At 39.6% G+C, this 24,726-nt stretch overlaps 1 protein-coding gene across 1 annotated transcript in view; it reads left to right on the plus strand.

The window, feature by feature from the left end:
- The window catches only part of LOC124718812, a 128,141-nt gene that overhangs the window by 70,146 nt on the left and 33,269 nt on the right, over positions 1-24,726 (plus strand). Inside the window, exons 8-9 of the mRNA XM_047244431.1 lie at positions 10,049-10,295; positions 12,108-12,269. Of these exons, the coding sequence (XP_047100387.1) occupies positions 10,049-10,295; positions 12,108-12,269 (409 nt within the window). The remainder of the gene's footprint in view (positions 1-10,048; positions 10,296-12,107; positions 12,270-24,726) is intronic.

The raw sequence follows: 24,726 nt of genomic DNA on the forward strand, positions 1-24,726 counted from the left end.
ATTCAATACGGGCGATGCTTGGACTACTGCTGTTTAGTTTTTCTTTTATAATAATGACATTTTCAAGTATATAAATATGTGAAAGTGGTAGTATTTTTCCCAAATAGTGGCTTGCATGGTGATCTTTGCTCTAACCCTTCCATTAAACTAATAATCTTTTTCTGCAATCTAAATGATTTCAGACTAGCTCCACAATTTCCCCAAAGCATTACACTGTATTTCAATATTGAATGAACATAAGGAAAATATATGGTCCTGGGCGTATCATGTGATGTACAGTTTCTTGTTGTTTTGTAATGAGAATATGTTTTGCTCAGTTTTTGTTCACATAGTCCATGCGTTTCCCATTTCATGTTTCGTTGAATCCATATACTGAGAAAGTTTGTAATCCATGTTTTTTTTCAGTTTTCTGTCCACTTATTTCTACAGGAGGATTAGCTCGTGTCCTATTCTGGGTGGTGAAAATATCCATTGCAACATTTTATTTTCCAGATTTATAAACAAAACTGTTTGCATCAAAATACTGCACTATTTTCTCTTTAACAGTCTTAATGTCATTTTCAAAGTTTCCTTTGCTACGTCCTGTAATTAAGATGCTGGTGTCATTGCAAATTGATATAGCTTACTGCTTTTACTGTTTATATGTAAATCATTTACATCTAGCAAGAACAGAATTGGACCCAATATGGAACCTTGGGGAACTCCATTTGACCAATAATAAATCTCACTGATGAGTTTTGACTGCCCCATTTATTTCATGTGTTATCTCAGAGTTGTTTTCTTTCATGGAGGTATGATTTATTCCAGTTATGCACTTCTCCCCTAATACCCCTTTTCTGAATCTTACCTAGTAATTTATTGATTGATGGTATCAAACGCAAGTCTAGGAATATACCTGAGGTATGTTCCTTCTTACCTAGGGCCTGTAGAGTTTCATGAAGAAAAGAAAAGAAAAGAAAAGAAAAGAAAAGAAAAGAAAAGAAAAGAGTGTTGCTTCAGTAGAGTGATTTCTCCTAAAACTGTGTTGAGGTGCTGTTGGTATGTTACATTTAATTATGAAATTTGACAGTCTTTCATAAGAGTTCCTCTAGAATTGTAGAAAACAGACAGTAGAGAAACTGGTCTATTTTTTTGTGTAGTGGTTTAACTTTAGCAATTTTTAAACATGTTGGAAAGCTGCCAGTTGAGGAGGACAGGTTTACAAGTTACATCATTGGTTCTGAAATTAAATCTACACATTTTTTTACAACAAAATTTGGTATGTTATCCATTCCTGATGAATGTTTTGATTTTAAAAATGCGAATTCTTGCTATACTTCTTGTGTTACCCTCCAAACCCATATCCATGAAAAAGTACTAAACAAACTTCTGATCAGTATCTGTGTTTCTAAAATGCTATACCAGTTGCAGGTGCCTATCTAATGGCATCCAGGGGCAACAAAAATTGATTTTCAATCATTCTTCCAGTCGTTGACCAAATTTAAAAATTTAAAATGCTGTCGTCATATATTCATTAAGAGGTATAATTTTGCAATAATAGTTTAACACTGTAAGTCAAATATTGCAGTCACAGACTGCATGTTTGCCTCGAGGTAGCATAACTAATGGCATGCAAGTACTTTATTTGTCCAGTATTTGAGAATCAGAGCACTTAGCTACTTTCAACAAAGATTACAGTTATACAGTGTGTTTGGAAATTTCCATTACAAACTTCTAGGACTTGTAGAGGGAGTGAGTACATAATATTTTGTGTAGCAACCCATGTCTGGAAACTACCATTTCCATTCTACCACAGTTTCAATTGAGATACAGTGAAACCCAACTTTTACACTTTTCAAGTTACTTCACAAAAATGGTGTAAAATGCGAGAAAATGTAAAATGTGGGAAATAAGGTTTTAATCTGTAAAAGTTATGTATAGAATACCTCCTTGCAGTTTTGCGCTTTATATATGATATATGTGCATAACAGGCATCAAGACTTGTCCGGGACTTCTTTATTATCTAATAAAGGTTTATTATCAAATAAAAGTCACTGATGTAACTGGAACTAATAACAGTCTTGGGTGTAATGTTTGACACAGTTTCATACGTCATAATCGATGTTTCTAAAATTATTATTTAAATAATAAAATACTGAATTAGTTACTTATTCTTTCATGCTTACAAGGGAAACTCCCCATTGCACCCCATTCAGATTTAGTTATAAGTTGGCACAGTGGATAGGCCTTGAAAAACTGAACACAGATCAATCGAGAAAACAGGAAGAACTTGTGTGGAACTATGAAAAAATAAGCAAAATATACAAACTGAGTAGTCCGTGGGCAACATAGGCCACATCAAGGATAATGTGAGCTCAAGAGTGCTGTGGTCCCGTGGTTAGCGTGAGCAGCTGCAGAACGAGAGGTCCTTGGTTCAAGTCTTGAGAGTGAAAATTTAAAATTTTTATTTTCAGACAATTATCAGAGTTCAGGCACTCACACATAATCAACTTCACTCTCCAAAATTCCAGGACATGTTCAGATTTGCTTGGACATATGCAGGATTTGACGGTCTACACACGGAAAAATTTGAAAACGTTAAAAACATATGTTTTGACAGAGCACAGAGAAAACTGTGCGACTGTGAAACTGTTGCATTCATTTGTTGCAGTTTATGTGACACACTCTTATGTTTTCATCACTTTTTCGGGAGTGATTATCACATCCACAAGAAAACCTAAATCGGGCAAGGTAGAAGAATCTTTTTACCTATTAGCCAAGTGTGCAAGTTAGGTGGGTTGACAACATATTCCTGTCATGTGACGCACATGCCATGATCAGTGTCGTATAGAATATATCAGACGTGTTTTCCTGGATCAAATGTTTTCGGTTCCCATTGGAGAGGCACGTCCTTTTGTCTACTAATCGGACGGTTTTGCGGTGCGGTCGCAAAACACAGACACTAAACTTATTACAGTGAACAGAGACGTCAATGAACGAACGGACAGATCATAACTTTGCAAAAATAAAGTAGGTAAACTTCTTGCTGGAGGGAAGACTTGAACCAAGAACCTCTCGCTCCCAGCTCCTCACGCTAACCACAGGACCACGGCGCCCCTGTGCTTACATCACTCTTTATGTTGCCTATGTTGCCCATGAACTACTCAGTTTGCGTATTTTGCTTATTATTTCATAGTTCCACACAACTTCTTCCTGTTTTCTCGATTGATCTGTGTTCAGTTTTTCAAGCCCTATCCACTGTGCCAAATTATAACTAAATCTGAGTGGGGTGTGATGGGGATGTTCCCTTGTTAGCATGATGCTTTTCAAGAATTTTTTCTCGTTGTCTAGTGCAAATATGTAAGTAAGTATTTTGTGTGGTGTTTCAGTGTGTGTTATTCTGCATCTCTTGCACTGTAGTTATCTTTTTGTGATTGTCAGGTACTGTGCCTCCTCAGTTGTGTACAAAACCACACAAACACAAAACTATCAGTGACATTGTTTGTTTGTTTGTGTAAAATCACAAAAAAATATATATGTAAATACTGCATTTGACAATGAGAATAAATTCTCGAAACATATTTTGCTCAGCATGGAGGAAAAAAAAAAAAGTAACTGGTGCTGTTTTTACACTAAAAATATTTGAGCAACACAAAGAGAATAACAGTGTCAACTAGTGCTACAAGTGGCCAAACACCGAAACATGCTAAATGTGGTTTGACAAAGGTGTCACAATGATCACACCAGTTATGAAACTGCGTTTGAACTGTAGGGACAGTTTCGAAAAGGCTGTGGTTGACCATGATATTTTTCTTTGAACAAACTAGGTTACTCCCATCAGCCATCATGCCAAGTAGAGAGCTTGGTAGCAGCGGGCGATACGCAATGAATTGTTCCAACTTTTACACGTTTACTGGTTCAAATCCGCTGAGTGGAGTGCCCTGGTGTCAAGAACTTTAATTACATAATATTTGTAAACACTACTGGATGGCCAACATTATGCCAGTGTCATTTTTTACTCCTTGGACATTTTTTCGTAATGTGTAAATCATGAGAAAATTACAAATATGTTGAAGCAAAATCGGGTGCAAATTAATGTTGTGGAAATTTGATTGGAACAATAAAAGAAGTCTTAAACAATGGGAAAATTTTGATTCTGGGAGTGTAAAACTAAGGTTGTACTGTATTTAACTCACCCACTTCTGCTTGAGGAACTGAATTAAGTGTGACACAGTACAATTATTAGGTAGCAAATTAAAAGGAAACAACAAAACATTGAAACATCTGTTTATCACTTAAACACAGTTGTTTGTATTAAAACTTAGTTTAATTGTTTACATTATTCCTCAACAAAAGAACAACGCAGCATACTATATCTACAGAAGTGTATGACGCATTACAACAGCGACTCGATGTGACGACCACCAATGTCATTACAGACATTGTATCTACGAACAGTGTTCTGCTACACTCTCCGTCCCACCTGGTTTCTCTTCAATTTCTAGTGCAGCAGCCAGAGCTCATGCCAGCAGATCTTCCTCTGTACCTACAGGGGTCTCGTAAATTAAACCTTGTGTACAACTCCACATGTAGCAGTCCATAGGAGTTAAACATGTGATCGTGGCAGTGACGGGGGTGGACCCTCTTGATCTATCCCTCTTTAACTGTTATCATCTGTTGAGATGCTTCTGATCGGCATGTGAGAAGTTAGGTAGTGCACCATCGTGCTGAGATGACATTTCCTGATGGACATTCAATGGCACAGCTTCCAAGAACGGGTCGTTCCGTCTACCCTACTGTGTGCTATGATGAGCAACTCTGAGACTTCTCTCTTTCCCTCAACAGACATGGATGCATTACACATCTGAACTGAAGCAGTCATACAACAGAAATGGTATGTTTCTGGATGTGGGTTCCTAGTCAAAATACGAGGGTTGCCCAGAAAGTAATGCACCACTTTTTTTCTCAGCTGAAAACAATGCTACGAATGCAAAAAGATACATACGTATTATTTGAAGTCTCCTGGGTGAGCGCGCCAAGTTTGTCACTTCTGACAGATAGCGTAGCTGCAGGTCAGTTTCAAAATGGCATCTGTAGGTGATGTACGTTACGAGCAATGTGCCGTCATTGAATTTCTCACTGCAGAGAAAGAAACTGTGCGGAATATTCACAAACACTTGGGCAAAGGCTACGGAGCAGCTGCTGTTGACAGAAATACAGTTAGTTGCTGGGCACGGAGAGTGCGGTCATCTGAAGATGGTTTGACGGAGCTCGACGATTTGCAGCAGTCGGGGAGACCATCTGCAAAAAAAAAAAAATGGTTCTGAGCACTAAGGGACTTAACATCTATGGTCATCAGTCCCCTAGAACTTAGAACTACTTAAACCTATTTAACCTAAGGACAGCACACAACACCCAGCCATCACGAGGCAGAGAAAATCCCTGACCCCGCCGGGAATCGAACCCGGGAACCCGGGCAGAGACCATCTGCAGCTGTCACACCTGACGTGTTGCAGTGAGCTGCTGATGTCATTTGTGAGGACAGATGCCAAGGGATGCCATTCGTGGGAGATATTTTGAGGACGATGAGGAGGTGTTTCACACAATGAAGCACTGGCTCCGCTACCAGGACAAGGATTGGTACTGTCAGGGCATACCCGCCCTGGAGAATGGTCATAGAATGGGATGGAGATTATGTGGAAAAATACGGTGTGTAAATAAAACACGATTACTTCATGTGTGTAATTCTCATTATGTTCAATAAAGAATTGTAGAAGAAAAAAAACTGTGGTGTGTTACTTTCTGGGCAACACTTGTCTTATGTACTCATCCAATCTAAAATTCCTAGAAGTTTGTATCAGGAATAGCCAAAAACCTTGTATGAGTACATGGTTTCCTGGCATTACACACTGATCAGATTCTCTTGAGCTTCCAGCCCCATCATGTGGTTTAAAATCCTTGAGCTTTTTACCAAGTACTCATTGGGAATTGTCCAGTGGCTGCTGCTACTGTTTTTATACAGCCACACTGCCTTTTGTGACATTGATGCTCATTCCAGCGCCATATATGGTAATGTTTACATTATGTGCCAGCTGCATCCACTTCAACCTTTTGATGGCCAGGCCGGCATCTTTATTGAGGATGTTGCCACAAATTCTTCTTTCTTTCAAGGTGCTATCCCAGAAACTATTAGCCTGTGTAATAACATATGTCTTGTCAAATGCAATACAGTGTCTGGTTTCTGGAGCATACTCTGCTTCCACTGATTTCTCAGGATATGTAAGGTGACACAATAAAGCATTCGACAAGACGTCTATTGTTATATGGACTGATAGTTTTTTTGTGATGAGGTAACCCGGCTGTGCATTATGATCATGTTGAAAGATGCGATCACAAACCCCGAATTGCTCTTAGACAGTGGGAAGCAAGAAGGTGCTTAAAACATCAATGTAGGCCTGTGCTGTGATAGTGCCACACAAAACAACAATGGGTGCAAGCCCCCTCCATGACAAGCATGACCCCACCATAACAACACTCCCTCTGAATTATACTGTTGGCACTACACACTCTCGCAGATGACGTTCACCGGGCTTTCGCCACACGCACACCCTGGCATTGGATCGCCACATTGTGTGCCGTGATTCATCATTCCACACAACGTTTTTCCACTGTTCAGTCGTCCATTGTTCACACTCTTTACACAAAGCATGGTGGTGTTCAGCATTTTCTGGTGTGGTGTGTGGCTTATGAGCAGCGGCTCGACCATGAAATCAAAGTTTTCTCACTTCCCACCTATCTGTTATAGTACTTGTAGCGGATCCTGATGCAGTTTGGAATTCCTGTGTGATGATCTGGATAGATCTCTGCCTATTGCACATTACAACCCTCTTCAACTGTCAACAGATGAGGTGGCCTCTACACTTTTGTGCCGAACATGTCCCTTCACATTTTCACTGCACTGTCACAACGGAAGCAGTGGACCTAGGAATGTTTAGGAGTGTGGAAATCCCGCGTACAGACGTATAACACAAGTGACAGCCAATAACCTGACCATGTTCGAAGCCCGTAAGTTCCAGGGAGTGCTCCATTCTGCTCTTTCATGATGTCTAATGACTAATGAGGTCACTGATACGGAGTACGTGGCAGTAGGTGACAGCACAATGCATCAAATACGAAAATGTATTTTTTTGGAGGTGTCCAGATACTTTTGATCACATAGTGTACCTGAAAAATTGTATCAGTCTATGACACACTGTTCAGGAGACATGTCATAAACATTTAGATTTCTGAAAAACTAGCTTTTGCTTAAAATGGAACTCTAATTACACAGACTATATTCATCCACTTAGTGGCTTTCAACAAACTTTAAGTCCAATTTCAAAGGTTTTCTTAGACTTTTTCTTGCTTCCATGTTTAAAGTCAGATATTTAGCGTATTAAGTAATGTAATCAGATGTTTGAAGCTATTTCGTATTTGGGAGTTTAATTCTTTAAATAATCAGTGGTGTACTGGAGAGATTCTAAATTATTAGGCTGGTGCAAAGGTTTGTAGCGTTTCAGTTTTGTGTGTTGGTACTCTGCTTGCTATGGGTTTATTTATCAACTGTTATTTTTTTTATTTGTTTCACTGTTGCTATTTGCATTTACATATTGTCATTTCGTCATTTGGAGGTAGTGAGTGGAGCTGTGGATGCTAGAAAATGGAGTGCCCAGTTGAGAAATAGGAACATTTTCTGGATATTCTTCTGTTTGATATCAGTAGAGGCAATAACAGCAGAGGCAGCCATATACATTTATGGCGTGTATGGGGATAATGCCACTGGACAGTGTGTGGCAAGAAAATGGTTTTCTCGTTTTGAGGATTATTATTTTGATATCAGTGACTCATTCGGGGTTTGATGATAATCGTTTAAAAGCATTAATCTACAACAGTTCACGTCGATGTACTTGAGAACTGGCAAATGTGAACTGTAGTCATCCCATGACTTTGTGCCATTTATGTGCAATGGAAAAGGTCCAGAAATCTGGTGTCTGGGTACCGCATGCTCTAAGCCAAAATCGCAAAACCTAGCAGGTGGCATTACCTGCATCTGTAGTTGCTAGTCACCAGCTGTGTTTTGAACAACACAGACCATTCCTGTCCTGTACCATTACTGGTGATGAGAAATCATGTTTTTAAGCTGACATATTGAAAAGAAGGAATGGGTGAGTCCAAACAAAGCAGCAATTACCCGTACAATGACCTGCATGCAGCCACAAAAGATAATGTTATGTCTGGTGGAACAGCAATGGTGTGATGTTACGAATTGCTTCCGCAGTGTGTGACCACCACTGCTGGCATTTAATGTCAACAACTGAGACATGTTGCGGAAACAGTCCAAGACGGAATTTCCAATTTGCCTATAACAATTAAAAAAGTATGTCGTGGTTCAGAAAATAAAGAACTGTCAGAAAAATTGTTTCACAAAGTTGAGAAATACTCACTCCAAGTTTGACACAATTCTTCTTGCACAGGATCATTATCAGAAGTGTTGCTGATGTCATCCTCAATGTCACTGGCAACATAATGTTGCAGAATTCACACAAAATTTTGCTCTCTGTAAGAAAACGAAAGCCATCTCCCTGGTTTAACTACATACTGAATGAACAGCTGCCACTGCTTAGCATCTTGATTTCATACAAAAAATATGATTTACTGGTTGCTTTAGAAACTACATTTTCACCATCTACCAGCTGTTTTAGAAATCACAGTTCCCTCACAGCACAATAAAGACTGCCCAAGCCCATTAATGTACATGATTTTTTTATTTAAAATTAATAGAAATTTTACCCTGTCAAATGCCAGGATTGTCAGTGTAATCAGATTTTCAGATCCCGTCAATTGATGGAATTGGCAGTTAGTGTTGCATTTATTCACCATTTTGCCCAGACCTGTATAGGTTGTAGCTGTGTTCGTGGTTACTTTTCTCCTTTAACTAGCTTTTCAATTTTCCCATCCATATGCAGAATGATGCAATGGAATGGTCAAAATAAATTATTATTATTATTATTATTATTATTATTATTATTATTGTTTGAGCTTTTCCTCATTACAGAGGCTTATCTCCAACATAATAATTTACTTGGAAATTACAATACAAACAATAAACGTTCTTAAACTATATTCTCAAAATATTTCTTCAGGTGTTTCAATCTTGTGTGTCTTCTTCCTCTGTGCCCATTCTCTTCATTGTGTGCTGTACATTTTGGAGCCAGGTGGTCATAGGTCGTCCTCTTCTTCTTCTCCCCTCCGGTTCCCACTCCAGCATCAATTTTGGCACTCTGGTTTCCTCCATTCATCATACAGGCCCGTACCACTGTATTTTCTTCCTATCCATTACGTCATATATTCTTTCTTTTATTTCCATTCTCCCTATTATTTCGGTGTTCCTTATCTTTTCTTTCCTGGAGATTCTTGCCGATCTTCTCCAGAAGTCCATCTCTAGAGCTTGTAATTTTTTAATATGCTTCATGTTAAGTGTCCAGGTCTCCGTTCCATACAGAACCACACACTCTAATATGGATTTGTATATTAATTTTTTAGTTCTGATCATTACATTCCTGCTCCATAAGACTGAGTTAAGCATCCCAATGACCCTCCATCTGCTACTAATTCTTTTATTGATTTCTGACTGATTTTCCCTCGATTTCTAAAATGGATCCTAAATAACAGAAAGTGTTTATCTTTTTGATTTTCTTTCCTTCAATGTATAGCTCATCTGAATCATTAGTCAAGTATTCTGTTTTTTGGTAATTAATCTTCAAACCCCAAGTTTTGTATGCTGCTGCTAGTTGATTGCACATATATTTAGCATCCTCCCCATCTTGTGCTACGACTACTTGATCATCAGCAAACAATAAATACTAATCGAAAATTATTTATTATTGCTGCCATGTATTCTGTGTGTGTCTCAAGTGACAGTACAATTCATTTTTTACAGCTAGTGTGCTGACATCTATACTCGTGTGATGTGTTAAGCCTTTCACTTTTGTTTCATCAGAGTTGTAGACTTTTATATTTTATTTTGCAGGATGAAGATCGAGGAAGAGGGAAGTCCTTCCCAGATCAGTGTTGTGTCGAAAAGGAGGGCCACCAAGGTCACCGAGCAGAAGCTGGAGAATCTGCCATCGTCAGAGAGGACGTGGGAGGGCCGACAGGAGCCGTGGCAGCCGCCGCCGCTGCCCGACAAGATCTTGGAAGCTCCGTGGGGCGGCAGGATGAACCCTCCACTCAAAGAGGGCTGCAACACCTCCTGGCCTTATGCTCCTCCTGTAAAGGTGTGTTCGTGATGATCAAACCTACTGGTAACACATCTATAATAAGGAGCAGCAAAAAATCATTTTATTATGTTGATACCACATAAGCATTCTGGTTCTTAGTGGCACTTCATCCAGAAGAGGAGGAGGAATTCGTCTGAGGAAGTTGGTATATGCTGTGCCATTTTAGACTGTCATTGATGAAATAAGGGCCAATACTTGTAGTACCAAGCATCCCACACCAAACGTTAACTCTCCATTAACGCTGATGTTCCACCTGTCTTAGCCATCGTGGGTTGTTGCTGGACCAATAATGAATGTTCCTTGTATTTACCTGCCCTTTGTTTGAGAAGGAACATTCATCGGTAAATAGAACATTGTAGAAATAGTTCGGGCTGGCGAGGATTTGCTGCTGTGCCCACTGCCAGAACTGTACACGATTCTGAAAATCATTCCCATGCAATTCTTGATGTAGGTGTACATGGTAATGATGGAACCGGTGACGTGTAAGAATACGATGCACACTGGTTTTAGGAATGCCAGTCTCGTGTTCAAGCTGTCGTGTGCTCACATGTGGATTCATAGCAGTGGAAGCAAGAACAGTAACTTCGGCAGCTTCATCTGTGCGAGTGCTACGACGACTGGGTTGTCTTCGGTTGAAACTTCCCGTTTCCTGAAGTGAAGTGTCCCAACAAGATGAGAAAACATCCGTCGGGAAGGTGGGTTCTTGTCAGGATATCGCTCACTGTACAGTTCCGCTGCCTGCACAGCATTTCGCCTACCTTCAGCGCCGCCACCGCCGACGACAACAACAATAATAATAAAAGAAACTTTATGTCGATGCAGTTTTTTTTATTTATTTATAGCCTTTACTGTATGCCTACTCTACACAACAGTATTTAATAGGGCTAAACTACTGTACTAAATATACCCATATACAAGAAAACCGCATTGCAATTACTGATCTGCAAACTTACATTCCCCATAGACGAGTAGTATTTCTACCTTCTCTTCGTTGGTGTACACACAACTCTTCAACTGACGATGGTTGACGGAATGACGGGTGTGCATTCTTCTTATGTTTACATTTGTCCTCTGTCAGCAACAGCATGTGGATGTGTTCCATTACTCTGAGTACCTGCACTAAGTGCTGGGAGCTTCAACATCAGTGTTGTGTTATGTAATTAATAATGTTGTGTTCCAGTGAATGGTACACTGTGATACATTTTTGTATGAGTCTTTAGGAGAGGAAATGAATTACCGAATAAAAATACAGGGTAACATTTAAAAAAGTCATACCGCTGTTCACATCTTTGTAAAAAACGAAGCTACAATGAAGGCAATCATGCTGACTGATGTCCCCCTGATGGCTAAAGAACATTTGCTTCGAACATTTTGTAATTTGCATCTGGACAAAAAGTTATTTAGGGTGGCCAAGATAAATGGGACACCCTGTATACATACCTTTACACAATTCTTTAGTCTTGTACCACTGTTGAACCACACAGGACTTGATTATTTCCCATAATAGGTCATCAGTCTGGTTTTATTTTCGTAATTGTAGTAAGCCAAGGGGGTCCAGATGCCAAGTACCTTATCAATACTGAGTATGTTTGATGCAATCTTACATTGAGTGTTACCTAAAGAATCTTAATTATTGGTTGTAACTGAATATTTATAAATAAAGCAACACCATCGAGGCACTAATGTGGGACTCAAATACCAGGTGTTAAAATTATTTCTTTAATTAAAACTGTAAACTCTTGGTATATCTCTCCAGAGTTCCTGTGCTTTTCTCCTTGTATATTGATAGTATCTGTTACTGAATTCAAGGGGCCGATGACGGATTACGGGCTGCCGAAGAACTTCTGCAATTGTAACGGAGAGCCACCGTTCGTGCGCCACCCGCCCCAGATCATCTGCCTCATGTGCCACGAGCGCAAGGTACTCGGCCTGCCGCCGCTGCCGGGTGGCGACTGCAACTGTCCTAAGCCGGTAATTGCTCATTCTTTGGCTAAACTGTTCACGTATGTACATGTAGCATTAAAAAAAAAAGCCTTTCAGCTGTGTATAAGGTGTACACCATAAGAATTTGTTTCCTCTGAGTTCTTGAATATGAATACTTCATGGAAGAGATAACAAAATTAATAATTTAAGGTGTAAAAGTATCAGCTCATTGAAAGGTTGCCTGTGAGTGGAGCCTTGGATGCTAGGAAATGGAGTGCCAAGTGGAAAAGTGGGAACACTTCTGACATATTCTTCTGTTTAAGTTCAGTAGAGGAGTGACAGCAGCAAAGGCAGCCAGAAACATTTGCGCTATGTACAAGGGTAATGCCATTGGACAGAGCATGACAAGATTTTTTTTTTTTTCAAAGGGGATTTTTTTGACATTAGTGACTCTCCACATTCCGGAAAACCTTCAAAGTGTTATGAAGATTGTTTAAACACATTAATACACAGTGCTCCATCTCACTTAACTCGAGAACTGGCAATTGTGATGAACTGCAATCATTCCACCATTGTGTGACATTTGCATGCAGTGGTGAAGGTTCAAAAATCGTGTGTAGTGGAACCGCACGGTCTAAGCCAAAATCACGAAAATCTGTTGGTGGTCGTATAAACATTTCTGCTTACTTGTCATCAATTAGCTTTGTGAACAACATGGGTCATTCCTGCCCTGTATCATTACTGGCAACGAGAAATTGTGTATGTATGCTAACATAAAGAAAAGAAAGGAATGTGTGCGTCAATTTGTAGCTCGTATCTAAAGTTTATGCTCGATTTGGCCTGTTCGAGCCACCTGGCCAGCTGATAGGATAGCAGTTGTGTGTTGGAACTACTGAATATGTAGGCCGGAGCACGAGGCACCTCCGGCCAGTTGTGTATTGCTAGTTGTGTGTATCTTTTCTTCCATCTGTGTTAACTGTTCCAGCAATAATTTATAGTGTTCTTGGGCTACAACAGAATGATTGAGCCAAAACAAAGCAACAGCTGCCCATAGAAAGACCTGCACGCACTTACAAAAGATAATTAACACATCTGGTGGAACGACGACAGTGTGGTGTACTACGAATTGCTTCCCCGAGGCGTAACCGTCACTGCTGACATTTATTGGCAACAACTGAGATGTCTTGGAGACACAATCCAAGATCGACGACCAGGAAAACTGCGTAAAGTGATGCTACTCTACGATAATGTCTGCCAACATTCTGCTGGATCAACAAAAAACGCTATGGAGGAGTGGGCTAGGAAGTAATTCCACCCACCTTATTCACCTGATCTTGCACCCTCAGATTGTCACATTTTCTGTTCTATCGAACATCCTTCGATGGGCTTTCTTTCTAAATCAAAGTGTGCTCTGAACAAGGCTTAATGAATACCTCACCGCAAAACTGCACGATTTCTACAGTTGCAGAATGCAAAGGTTACCCTGGTGTTGGCAGACTGTTGTAGATAGTGAAGGAGAATATATTATTGCTGACTAAATTATCTGTTATGTGTATCTGGTGTGTTTATTAAACTTCTAGAAAACACTATGAGCTTATGCATCAGCCCAATATGTACTAATTTTGTCTGGAAAACAATATCACTAGTTCTGTGCTGGCACTGCTACTGATTGGGTTCTCCCCACCCAGACTAGTTAATAGGTGTTAGCTTCCAAACATAACCAAACCCAGTTTTTTCGGACCTCAGAGACTCGGGATATGTGTATGTGGACTTCTGTTTTCAGTCCAGGTACAGCTGTGTATACCATTCATTGAGCAACAGTACACAATCAAGTTCTGCGTAAAGGTGAAGATTGTGCCTCATATACATGATCTTTTGAGAACGCAGACTGTAGAATGAGTGTTTGTGTGACAGCTCATACTCTGGTTACATCTCAAAACCATTGTCTACAAGACTGCAACTGAGCAATTACAGAAGAAGGTATGCTAAAATGGTGCTAAAAATTTGGCTGGTGACCAGTAGTCCAAACAAGAGCTTGTCTGTTGCTTGGTTGGAACATTTTGCATGATAAATCGTAATGACATGGAATGAGTCATTTTACATTCACATCCCAAATTAATTTGTAAATATGGTTACACACTGAACATTTCTTACCTGCATGTGTGCAAAATACACACACACACACACACACACACACACACACACACACACACACGTATGTACGTACGTACATACATACGTACTTGTTGTTGTTGTTGTTGTTGTTGTTGTTGTTGTGGTCTTCAGTCCTGAGACTGGTTTGATGCAGCTCTCCATGCTACTCTATCCTGTGCAAGCTTCTTCATCTCCCAGTACCTACTGCAACCTACATCCTTCTGAATCTGCTTAGTGTATTCATCTCTTGGTCTCCCTCTACGATTTTTACCCTCCACGCTGCCCTCCAATACTAAATTGGTGATCCCTTGATGCCTCAGAACATGTCCTACCAATCGATCCCTTCTTCTGGTCAAGTTGTGCCACAAACTTCTCTTCTCCCCAATCCTATTCAATACTTCCTCCTTATGTACGTAGAATTTCTATTATTGTAATGTGAGGTGGTGGGTAGGAATTACAAACTCACATACATACGTACGTGCGTGAGTTTTTCAATTTGTTTTCATATTTTATTTTCCTGTATGTCAGACATTTTATATCTGTGAGTAAGTGATCAAAAACTTTATCTGCAGCATTGTGCACCTATTTTTTTGTGCTAAAGACAACATTAAGCTGAACTGGAATAATTAATGTCATTTTCCCCCTCGAGTATTGCAGTTATGTACATTATTATTTCTTTTGAACGTAAATGGATTATTTGCAAAAAAAAACTTCATGAGGGAATAAATACACGGTGAAGCAGTGGCCAGAATGCTGAACTCCTTAGACAAATGTCTACAAGATGATTGTGGGTGAGCACCTTATACTATTTCTTACAGCATGTTCTTGAACAATGAAGACTTTTTTTTCTTAAAACTGAGTTACCCCAGAACATTGTTCCATATGATACATTTGAATGAAAATATGCAAAATATGTCAGCTTACGGACTTCTCTCCCCAAGATTTGCAGTGATTCTAAGTACAAATGTGGCTGAAAGTTGTTCAGGAGCTGCAAATTACATTTTTTCCAGTTTAAATTCTCAACAATGTGGACACCTAAGAATTTTGAGCTTTCCACACTATTTATTATCTTCTCACCGAGTGTTACACTTATCGCTGGTGTAATACCCTCAGATATGCAGAAATAAATATGTCGTGTCCTTTTAAAATTCAGAGTGAGACTCTTCACAGAAAACCAGTCAGTGCTACTTTTATGAACAATGGAATTGCGTAGAAATGGTGCTACTTTCTTGGACAATGTTACAACTGGATATGAGTCGTGGGTTTCAGAATACGACCTTCAGGCAAAGAAACAGAGCTCCGAGTGGCACTCCTTGCAGTCACCGTGTTCTGAGAAGACAACCTTGAGTAGATCCCAGGTGAAGCCAGTGCTTGTTGTCTTTTACAGTGCTAATGGTATCACCCACCATGAGTTTGTATCTGCCAGATAGACCATCGGTGCTGCATTTTATTTGGAAGTGCTCAAAAGGCCGGGGGAATAGACTGTGCGCATCAGACAGTCCACCGACATTGCCAGGAAGCTCCTCCGAGACACTGCATCCAGCCACACCACCTCCTAGGTGAGGATTATCTGGCCAGAAAAAAACCTCACTTTGGCACACACTTTTATTCTGCCCTTGGCTCATCACACACTCAAAAATATGTCATTCAAGATTGTGAAAAACATAAAAACTGCTGTCCTGAGAGACACTCCAACCCAGGATGCGTACAGTGCTTAAAAATCTTTCTGGTAAATAATCTGTATGTAAGATGGTCCTACTTTGAAGACTTTTGATGCTTTGTACTGTTTGAACCAATAAATTATTTTTACTCAAATCCTTTACAGACAAATGGAAAAATTGGTAGAAGTCGACCTCGGGGAAGATCAGTTTGGATTCTGTAGAAATATTGGAACACGTTAGGCAATACTGACCTTACGACTTATCTTAGAAGAAAGATTAAGAAAAGGCAAACCTACGTTTATAGCATTTGTAGACTTAGAGAAAGCTTTTGACAATGTTGACTGGAATACTCTCTTTCAAATTCTGAAGGTGGCAGGGATAAAATGCAGGGAACGAAAGGCTATTTACAATTTGTACAGAAACCAGATGGCAGTTATATGAGTCGAGGGGCATGAAAGGGAAGCAGCGGTTGGGAAGGGAGTGAGACAGGGTTGTAGCCTCTCTCCAATGCTATTCAATCTGTATATTGAGGAAGCAGTAAAGGAAACAAAAGAAAAGTTCAGAGTAGGTATTAAAGTCGATGGAGAAGAAATAAAAACTTTGTTTGCCGATGACATTGTAATTCTGTCAGAGACAGCAAAGGACTTGGAAGAGCAGTTGAACGGAATGGACAGGTTCTTGAAAGGAGGATATAAGATGATCATCTACAAAAGCAAAACCAGGATAATTGGAATTTAGTCGAATTAAATCGGGTGATGCTGAGGGAATTAGATTAGGAATTGAGACGCTTAAAGTAGTAATTGAGTTTTGCTATTTGGGGAGCAAAATAACTGATGATGGTTGAAGTATAGAGGATATAAAATGTAGACTGGCAATGGCAAGGAAAGCACTTCTGAAGAAGAGAAATTTGTTAACATCGAGTATAGATTTAATTGTCAGGAAGTCATTTCTGAAAGTATTTGTATGGAGTGTGACCATGTATGGAAGTGAAATGTGGACGATAAATAGTTTGGACAAGAAGAGAATAGAAGCTTTCGAAATGTGGTGCAACAGAAGAATGCTGAAGATTAGATGGGTAGATCACATAACCAAGGAGGAGGTATTGAGTAGAATTGGGGAGAAGAGGAGTTTGTGGCACAACTGAACTAGAAGGACATGGTAGGACATGTTCTGAGGTATCAAGGGATCACAAATTTAGCATTGGAGGGCGGCGTGGAGGGTAAAAATCGTAGAGGGAGACCAAGAGATGAATACACTAAGCAGATTCAGAAGGATATAGGTTGCAGTAAGTACTGGGAGATGAAGAAGCCTGCACAGGATAGAGTAGCATGGAGAACTGCATCAAACCAATCTCGGGACTGAAGACCACAGCAACAACATGGACTTCGAGAGACAGAGAGAGAGAGAGAGAGAGAGAGAGAGAGAGAGAGAATGTGTGGGCATGTGCGCACATATACTTGCACTTTCGACAGACATCTAAAACAGTGGATCAATTTTAACCAAACTTAGTACACACGCCTCTTACTACCTGCAAAAAAGCGCTATGGGGTATGAACTACCTACCTCCTGTAATGGATGAATGATCCTTGCACGCCATCACATATACTGCTTCAAGTCACACACTTTCTAACTGAAATGCTTGTCTTATGGTGTTAAGCTTTTAACATAAGATTAGCATCTTCACGAGTAGATTAGGCACCATTTTAAATTTTTGGATTCCATCAATAATTATGCCATATTGTGAACATTAAATTTTTTTTCTCCATGGAAGTCCTTAGACAGGCAACCAGAAAACGGGCTAAGGACAGTGCTCCAGGTTCGAGGACAACTCTTTAGTTATGCACAGGGGTGATAGAAGTCGTGGGAGGATGATATGCTGATATAAAGATGGTGATAGCGTCACCTACACAAGGTATAAAAGGGCAGTGCAATGGCGGCACTATCATTTGTACTCAGATGATTCATGTGAATAGTTGGTGAGTCATGTGAATTGTTTCCCTATGGAGTTATTGCCACATGACAGGAATGAACAGACTTTGAACACGGAATGGTAGTTGGAGCTAGACACAGGGCACATACCATTTCGAATATTGTAAGGGAATTGAATATGCTGAGATCTACAGTGTCAAGAGTATGCCAAGCACACCAAATTTTGCCCACGACCTCTCATCACAGCCAACGCAGTGGCCAACAGCCTACAATTAATGACTGAAAGCAGCGGCATCTGTGCAGAGTTGTCAGTGCTAACAGACAAGCACTCTGCGTGAAATAACCACAGAAATTAATGTGGGATGTAGGATGAATGTATCTGTAAAAGAGTATGTGGTTTGGGGATGGGGAGAGCAACTTCTGACACCAAAGTTACTTTATAAAATGGCAGGGAAGGGGGAAGAAGGTTGTTAAATATGCCTCGTGGCGGCAGTGTGCAGAAGGTCAAGCGGTCAGGATTTGATAGTGGGAATCCAGGGCTGGCGTTAATGACAAAACAGGAAATTAAGTACAATAAAGAGGATACAAGGTGGTGCACGAAGTGTCTTACCAATTGTTCCTTTCACAATTTACAACACACATTAGATATCCCGCTGGGATCTCTACAGCAGTACCAGCAGAGCTTGGAAAAACAAATGAGTTACGAAATGACGTGTAATTCACGATACTGCCGCTGGGAGACTAGTAAGCGGCAATGGCTGACAATGGAAGACTGACGACACAGCAACGATCGGCAATTGTTACTTTTTCGTGAAATGAAAAGCCTTGGTGTGACTCAGAGGCGTTTCCGACAACAGTTTAACACACTATGGGTCCCTTGCAAGAAGACCATCCACAGGTTGTACGATAACTTTGTACAGGAAGGAACAGAATTGGAAGCGAAGCGGCCTCGGCCTAAGCCTGTTTGTTCGCCGGAGAATATTGAAGCGGTACGAGTTGCTGTACAGAGAAGTCCCGGGAAATCGTGTAGAAAGGCAGCAGTGCAACTGGGAATATCCAGACGCTCCGTTCAATGCATTCTTAAAAGTGACCTCCGTATGTACCCATACAAGATGACCTGTGCATAGAAGCTCACTGAAGAACACAAGCAGCAGAGACTACTGTTTGCTCAGTGGACGGAGGATAGGGAAGAAACTCTCAACAACGTTTGGTTTTCAGACAAGGCGCATTTTCATTTAGACGGTGTGGTTAACAAACAAAATGTACACTTTTGAGCCACTGAAAATCCACAAGTGCTTCACGAATGACAACATTATGCTCCGAGGATTACACTGTGAGCAGCAATTTCCAGTCACGGACTTATTGGACCCTTTTTCTTTGAAGAAACTGTGAACAGCGAGCGTTATTTGAGCATGCTTTGCTATAGCTTCATTCCACAGCTTCTTGCTACTGCCTTGCCCTTCAACACACAGTGGTTCATGCAAGATGGAGCAAGACAACATACTGCAAACACTGTGTTGGAGTTTTTACTCGAGCATTTCGACATGCGGATCATTTCACTCAGGTTTCCAGGTCGCTTCAGTGACGGACAAAATTGGCCCCCCAATAGTCCAGACCTCAATCCGTGTGACTTTTTTCTTTGGGGGCACATAAAGGAAAAAATTTTCCCAAAACGTCCACATTATTTAATGGAGCTCAGAAGACTTATTCATAAAGCTTGCAGTGAAATTACGGAAGACATGTGCCATAGGGTAATCACTAACTTCAGTGTTTGTTTGAAGAAAGTTAGGAAACGAAATGGTGGACATATTGAGCATGTGCTGAGTTAGAACAAATCTCCATGGACGGCTCTGCATTGTAGTATATGTTAATTTTAGATTGTATTGACAATAAAGTTTATATTCAAAAACAAAATGGAAACACATTTCGTGTGCCACCCTGTATATTTCAATATATGGAGTACAAAGAACGTGCCTAGAACCGCTCGGCGACAGTGGCCGGCTGAAACACATGTTTTTACCAGAAACTTGCTACATGCCACATTTGAAAGGCCATGCCATTAATTACACGTGGCTATCATTGTGCATAAGAACGAGGAAAGTGTATCACAGTCCTCCTAACCTCTCCCATAGTGGTATTAAAACACTCACTCAGCCTACAAAATATCCCTGACCATCTTTATGCCACACCTGTTTATCTGTTGCCACATAGGTCATTCCCCTGGTGAAGACACTGGTGAGAGACTTGTCCTGTTTATCCACACAACATGTTCTATTCCTGCCCCACTATGGGCTTATCCCATTTCATTACAGGAAGGGCTGTCTTTCAGAGCAGTCATATCATATACCTGCTTTGCTGTAACATTTGCACAGCCTCTAACGTGGGCAGGACTACCATCGAGCTCTCCACCTGAACGAATGGTCTCTGCCAAACTGACTGAGCACAGAGTTGACCACCATGTGTGCAACATGCTGTGGGCACAACTTCATTGACTGTTCACAGGTCTGTGCCATCCGGATTCATCCTCCACATTATCTCTCCCAATAATGGATTCTGTGAACAACGTAGACAAGAATTGTCCTAATTGAAAAAGGAAATAAGTCTGTTGTATGAGTCGGTGATCATTGTGAAATTTTTTTGTCAATAAAACCGTCTAGATATATTTAAAAACAAAGATGATGTGACTTACCATACGAAAGCGCTGGCAGGTCGATAGAAACACAAACAGACACATACATACACACAAAATTCAAGCTTTCGGAACAAACTGTTGCCTCATCAGGAAGGACGGAAGGAGAGGGAAAGATGAAAGGAAGTGGGTTTTAAGGGAGAGGGTAAGGAGTCATTCCAATCCCGGGAGCGGAAAGACTTACCTTAGGGGGAAAAAAGGACTAGATAGTGTAATATATTTATGTTTTTATGACATCATTTCAGCTACTGCCATCAGATGATACTATATTGTAATTAAAATTAAATGAAGTTAGAGTGGAGCTGTTTGTTATACAACAAAAAAGTAACGACCTACAAACAATGAAAAATTAAAAAGTTAAATGATTTTTTTAGATCGCAAGCTCGATTATCATGAGATTGAGTCCTGCTCCCCCCCTCCCCAACATTAGTCACATTACTTTATATGTGTTACATTTTAAAGGTAATATGAAGACACATGTATTTGCATGAACTTTTATCTACTTTCCATTGTTATTATTACAAAAAATAGTATGTGACTGTTATTTCTTTGGGCCAGTTAAAAACTTTATCAAATGCCTTCAAACTTGTTCATATCTGACAAAGAACAAGAAATTTCTTCACGAGAGGATGCTATTAAAATACATTCAGCCGTACATCACCAGTTTTCGTCAGCAATATTTATGAAGGTGTTATGTTACGTGCAGGCTCCATCCAAATTTTTGGAAGAACAAGAAATTTTTCTAAGAGCTTTGTTTTTTGTTAAAAACTCTGAAGAGTCCTTGTGCATGTGGCAAAATTGCTTTCATTCTATGTAATAGATGCTGTTTTCCATGCCTGCGTGAAAAATATCCTGCTACTTGTAATGGTCAAAGCACATCTGACAATCTTGCATTACCCTTATATTCTGGTATATTGTAACTCATTGTATTAATGAATAAAGTTATTTACACCTTTATTTATCAATATTTGACTTGGGCTTTCCAAGCCTGTCCCATTGTCCTTGAAACTTGTCTGCAGATCAAAGCATCCAGGTGCAAAGCAGTTCTCGGTATCTTACCCAACTGCAGGTATAAGGGACTTCAGAAATCACAACAGGTATACATTTTCAGGAAAACTTTAAGTCATTGGTCGTTTACTTGTTGGTAGTTATAATATTGGCTTTGATAATAAAAATGATCAAACATCCATATAACATTGTAAAGTCAATAAAAGTTCATGCAAATTTGGAGGGGGGGAGAGTACCAATTATGGAGTTTGAACCCTAATCACATGGCCGCCACCACCACTCCTGCTCAGGGTTGCAATGCACTGACACATGAAACATTTCTTGCAATTTTCTCGAAATTGCCTAAAGGTACATTCACACTGAAAACCAACTCCAACAAACTCGGTTGACAACTGTTTTTAACTCGGTTTGACTTAATTTTCAACTGTTGTCAACAGTTGTTTGAAGTCGTCAGTGTGAACAACTAGTTGAGGGAAGTTTTGCCTCCAGTTAAAAGTTTATGGTCAGTGAACAAAAACACGGTCGAATCGTATGACTTACGCGTGCACATTTGCTGTGTTGTCTGCTGTGTTTTTTCGTCTACTGTGTTACTTTTGACAGTGGTAACTCACGAGTGGGCAACAGATCTAACTATTCAGTTTTTGTTAGAAATTCAAATGAGGAAACCTCTGTGGGATCCATCTGATTCTGCGTATAAAGACAGATATAAAAGGAAAGACTTGTTGAAAGAAGTTTCTCATAAAATTGGTGTACTGCTTGTGGAGTGTGAAAGGAAATGGACAAATATGTAAACACAGTACAATTGTCAGCATTAGGAAATGGTCCAAACTAAAAGTGGCTTTGGGACAGCTGAGATCTACATTCCGAAATGGATATTTTATGAGCATATGAAGCCAGGGAGAAAAATATTTAAAATCGTAAGTAAAATGTCATTCACTAGCGTAACTGAAGCTGCAAGATTTTTAGTTGGATGTTTTGTAATTGCATCTGTATTTTCACTGGAAATTTATTTCTCTTGCAAAATTACTTTGTCAACATCTGATACAAAGTAGTTTGCAAATTAATGGCTTATATTGTTAATAACGCTACAAGGGTTTTGTTTACAAGTTTGTAATTACATTTGTCCTTTCACTCGATATTTATTTGTGCATATTTCTCTTGCCATTTCACTTTATTGCAAATTCGTCCCTTATATGCTTTGTGGTCCTTCCCACTTTGCCTTCCTTTCTTTGAAGACATTTATTTTGTGGAGACATCCTCCAACTGCCATCTGAAACTCTGCTTGTTTCTGGATCTTCCACACCAAAACTGCCTGGTGGTGAGTAAACTGTGACATTTTCCTTATTTCATCTAAGAAAATTGTGCAGAGACGCGGCTACAGAAGTCGCTAATGTTCCTTTTTCAGGACTTACGTGCATAGTTGTTCTAAGACACCAAAAAACAGTATTCCAAAAAAATTCTCCGCTATACGTCTAATGCGAGATATTCATAGTTAAGCATTCTTCCCTGGCTACCTTTCTCTTGCCACCCTGCGTAGGGTTTCATTGTTTACTCTGAAATAGCAAAAGCATCATCTCCGACCATAACAAATGGCACATCCTTGTTTCTTCCAGGAAGTGCTCTTGGTGCGGATAGAGCAATCTTTCCCTTAGAAAATCGCTCACCCATCTTGGAGCTGTTGAAGACACCACCTTCTGAAATACTTCCTTGCATACCTGCTTCATAACTGATTACATTGTAATATGCATTTACCAATGGTAAACACTAAATATCCAATGTGTAATTATAACACAATGATCCAGTTCCTGCTGGATGCACTATTTCAATGTGTCGGCCACCAGTACTATGTGGGAAGTTCCGTATTGTTTCAAATCCGTTTGATACTTCTGCTCATTCTTCCTTTGTAGATGGTTCTTACAAAAATAAGAAAAAATGCTGTTAAAATTTAATTGATGTCTTTATAAGTATCTTTATGGGGGGGACAGTGTTTTATAGTTTACATTTTCTGTATTTCAGAAGTTATCAGAAACATTTGATGTTCACCACTTAGCCACCACTGAAGAGGGTAATGATGATAATGATGGATCACATGAATTGTTAATCAACACCACTGAACAATTTACAAGCTTTAACGAAGATATCTCAGCTGTAGCAACAAACGTCTTTCCACCTGGAGTACCATCATCAACACCACAATCAAATGCACGCTCCCTATTGCCCTCAGTATCTGTCAGAGATCCGAATTTCACAAAAAAGAGGAAGAAGATCACTGTTACAGAGGAAGCTGTAAAGTGCATGAAATCGGTTGCTTCATCATTACAAAATAAAAAACAGTCAAATACAGCAGACACCCATTCTGCATTTTCAGATTGGGTTGCTGCTGAACTGAGAGAAATAAGGAACGAGAAAGTTCTTATTAAAGTAAAACGAAGAATTTCTGATGTAATATACAATGCTAAAGAAATGCTTGCTGAGCAGGCTGAAGCCCAAGCTGCTGCTGAAGAAACAGCGGCATTATTTAATGCAGCTGAAAATGAGGCTGCAGCTGCAGGTGAAACACAAATACTGGCAATCCATATTGAGGAAACAGACTGATATCATTTCTTTAAAAAAAAAAAAAATTATATATATATATATAGTGCCAAAATGTCAACATTTTTGACAATAAATTATTTCACTTTATCAGTCTTTTTATTTTAAGTTTAAGGCAGCAACATTTACTATGTTCCATTTTGGATCTTAAAACATATTTTCATTAAGATACAGTATCTGAGTGTTAGTGCATATATTTCAAATGATTCCGGCAACTTACACGATTTTAGTTAAAGGTTGAGGTATCTGGCAACTACTCTGGCAATTGGAGACTTTAACAATAACTTTCAGTTCCTTGCCTTCGGATAGTGAGTTATTGGGAAAGAATTGAATATGTAGTAAGTATGTGTATAAATGTGTTAAGAATGTATAGTAAGTAAAATACCAGTACTTACTTTTGCAAAATCCTTGCACACGTTCACGATAACCCAGCACACTCTAGGCACAGTTTCGCTAATCTTGGCCAGTGATA

Source organism: Schistocerca piceifrons, chromosome 10, assembly GCF_021461385.2.
Source record: "Schistocerca piceifrons isolate TAMUIC-IGC-003096 chromosome 10, iqSchPice1.1, whole genome shotgun sequence".
Classification (NCBI taxonomy): Eukaryota; Metazoa; Arthropoda; class Insecta; order Orthoptera; family Acrididae; genus Schistocerca; species Schistocerca piceifrons.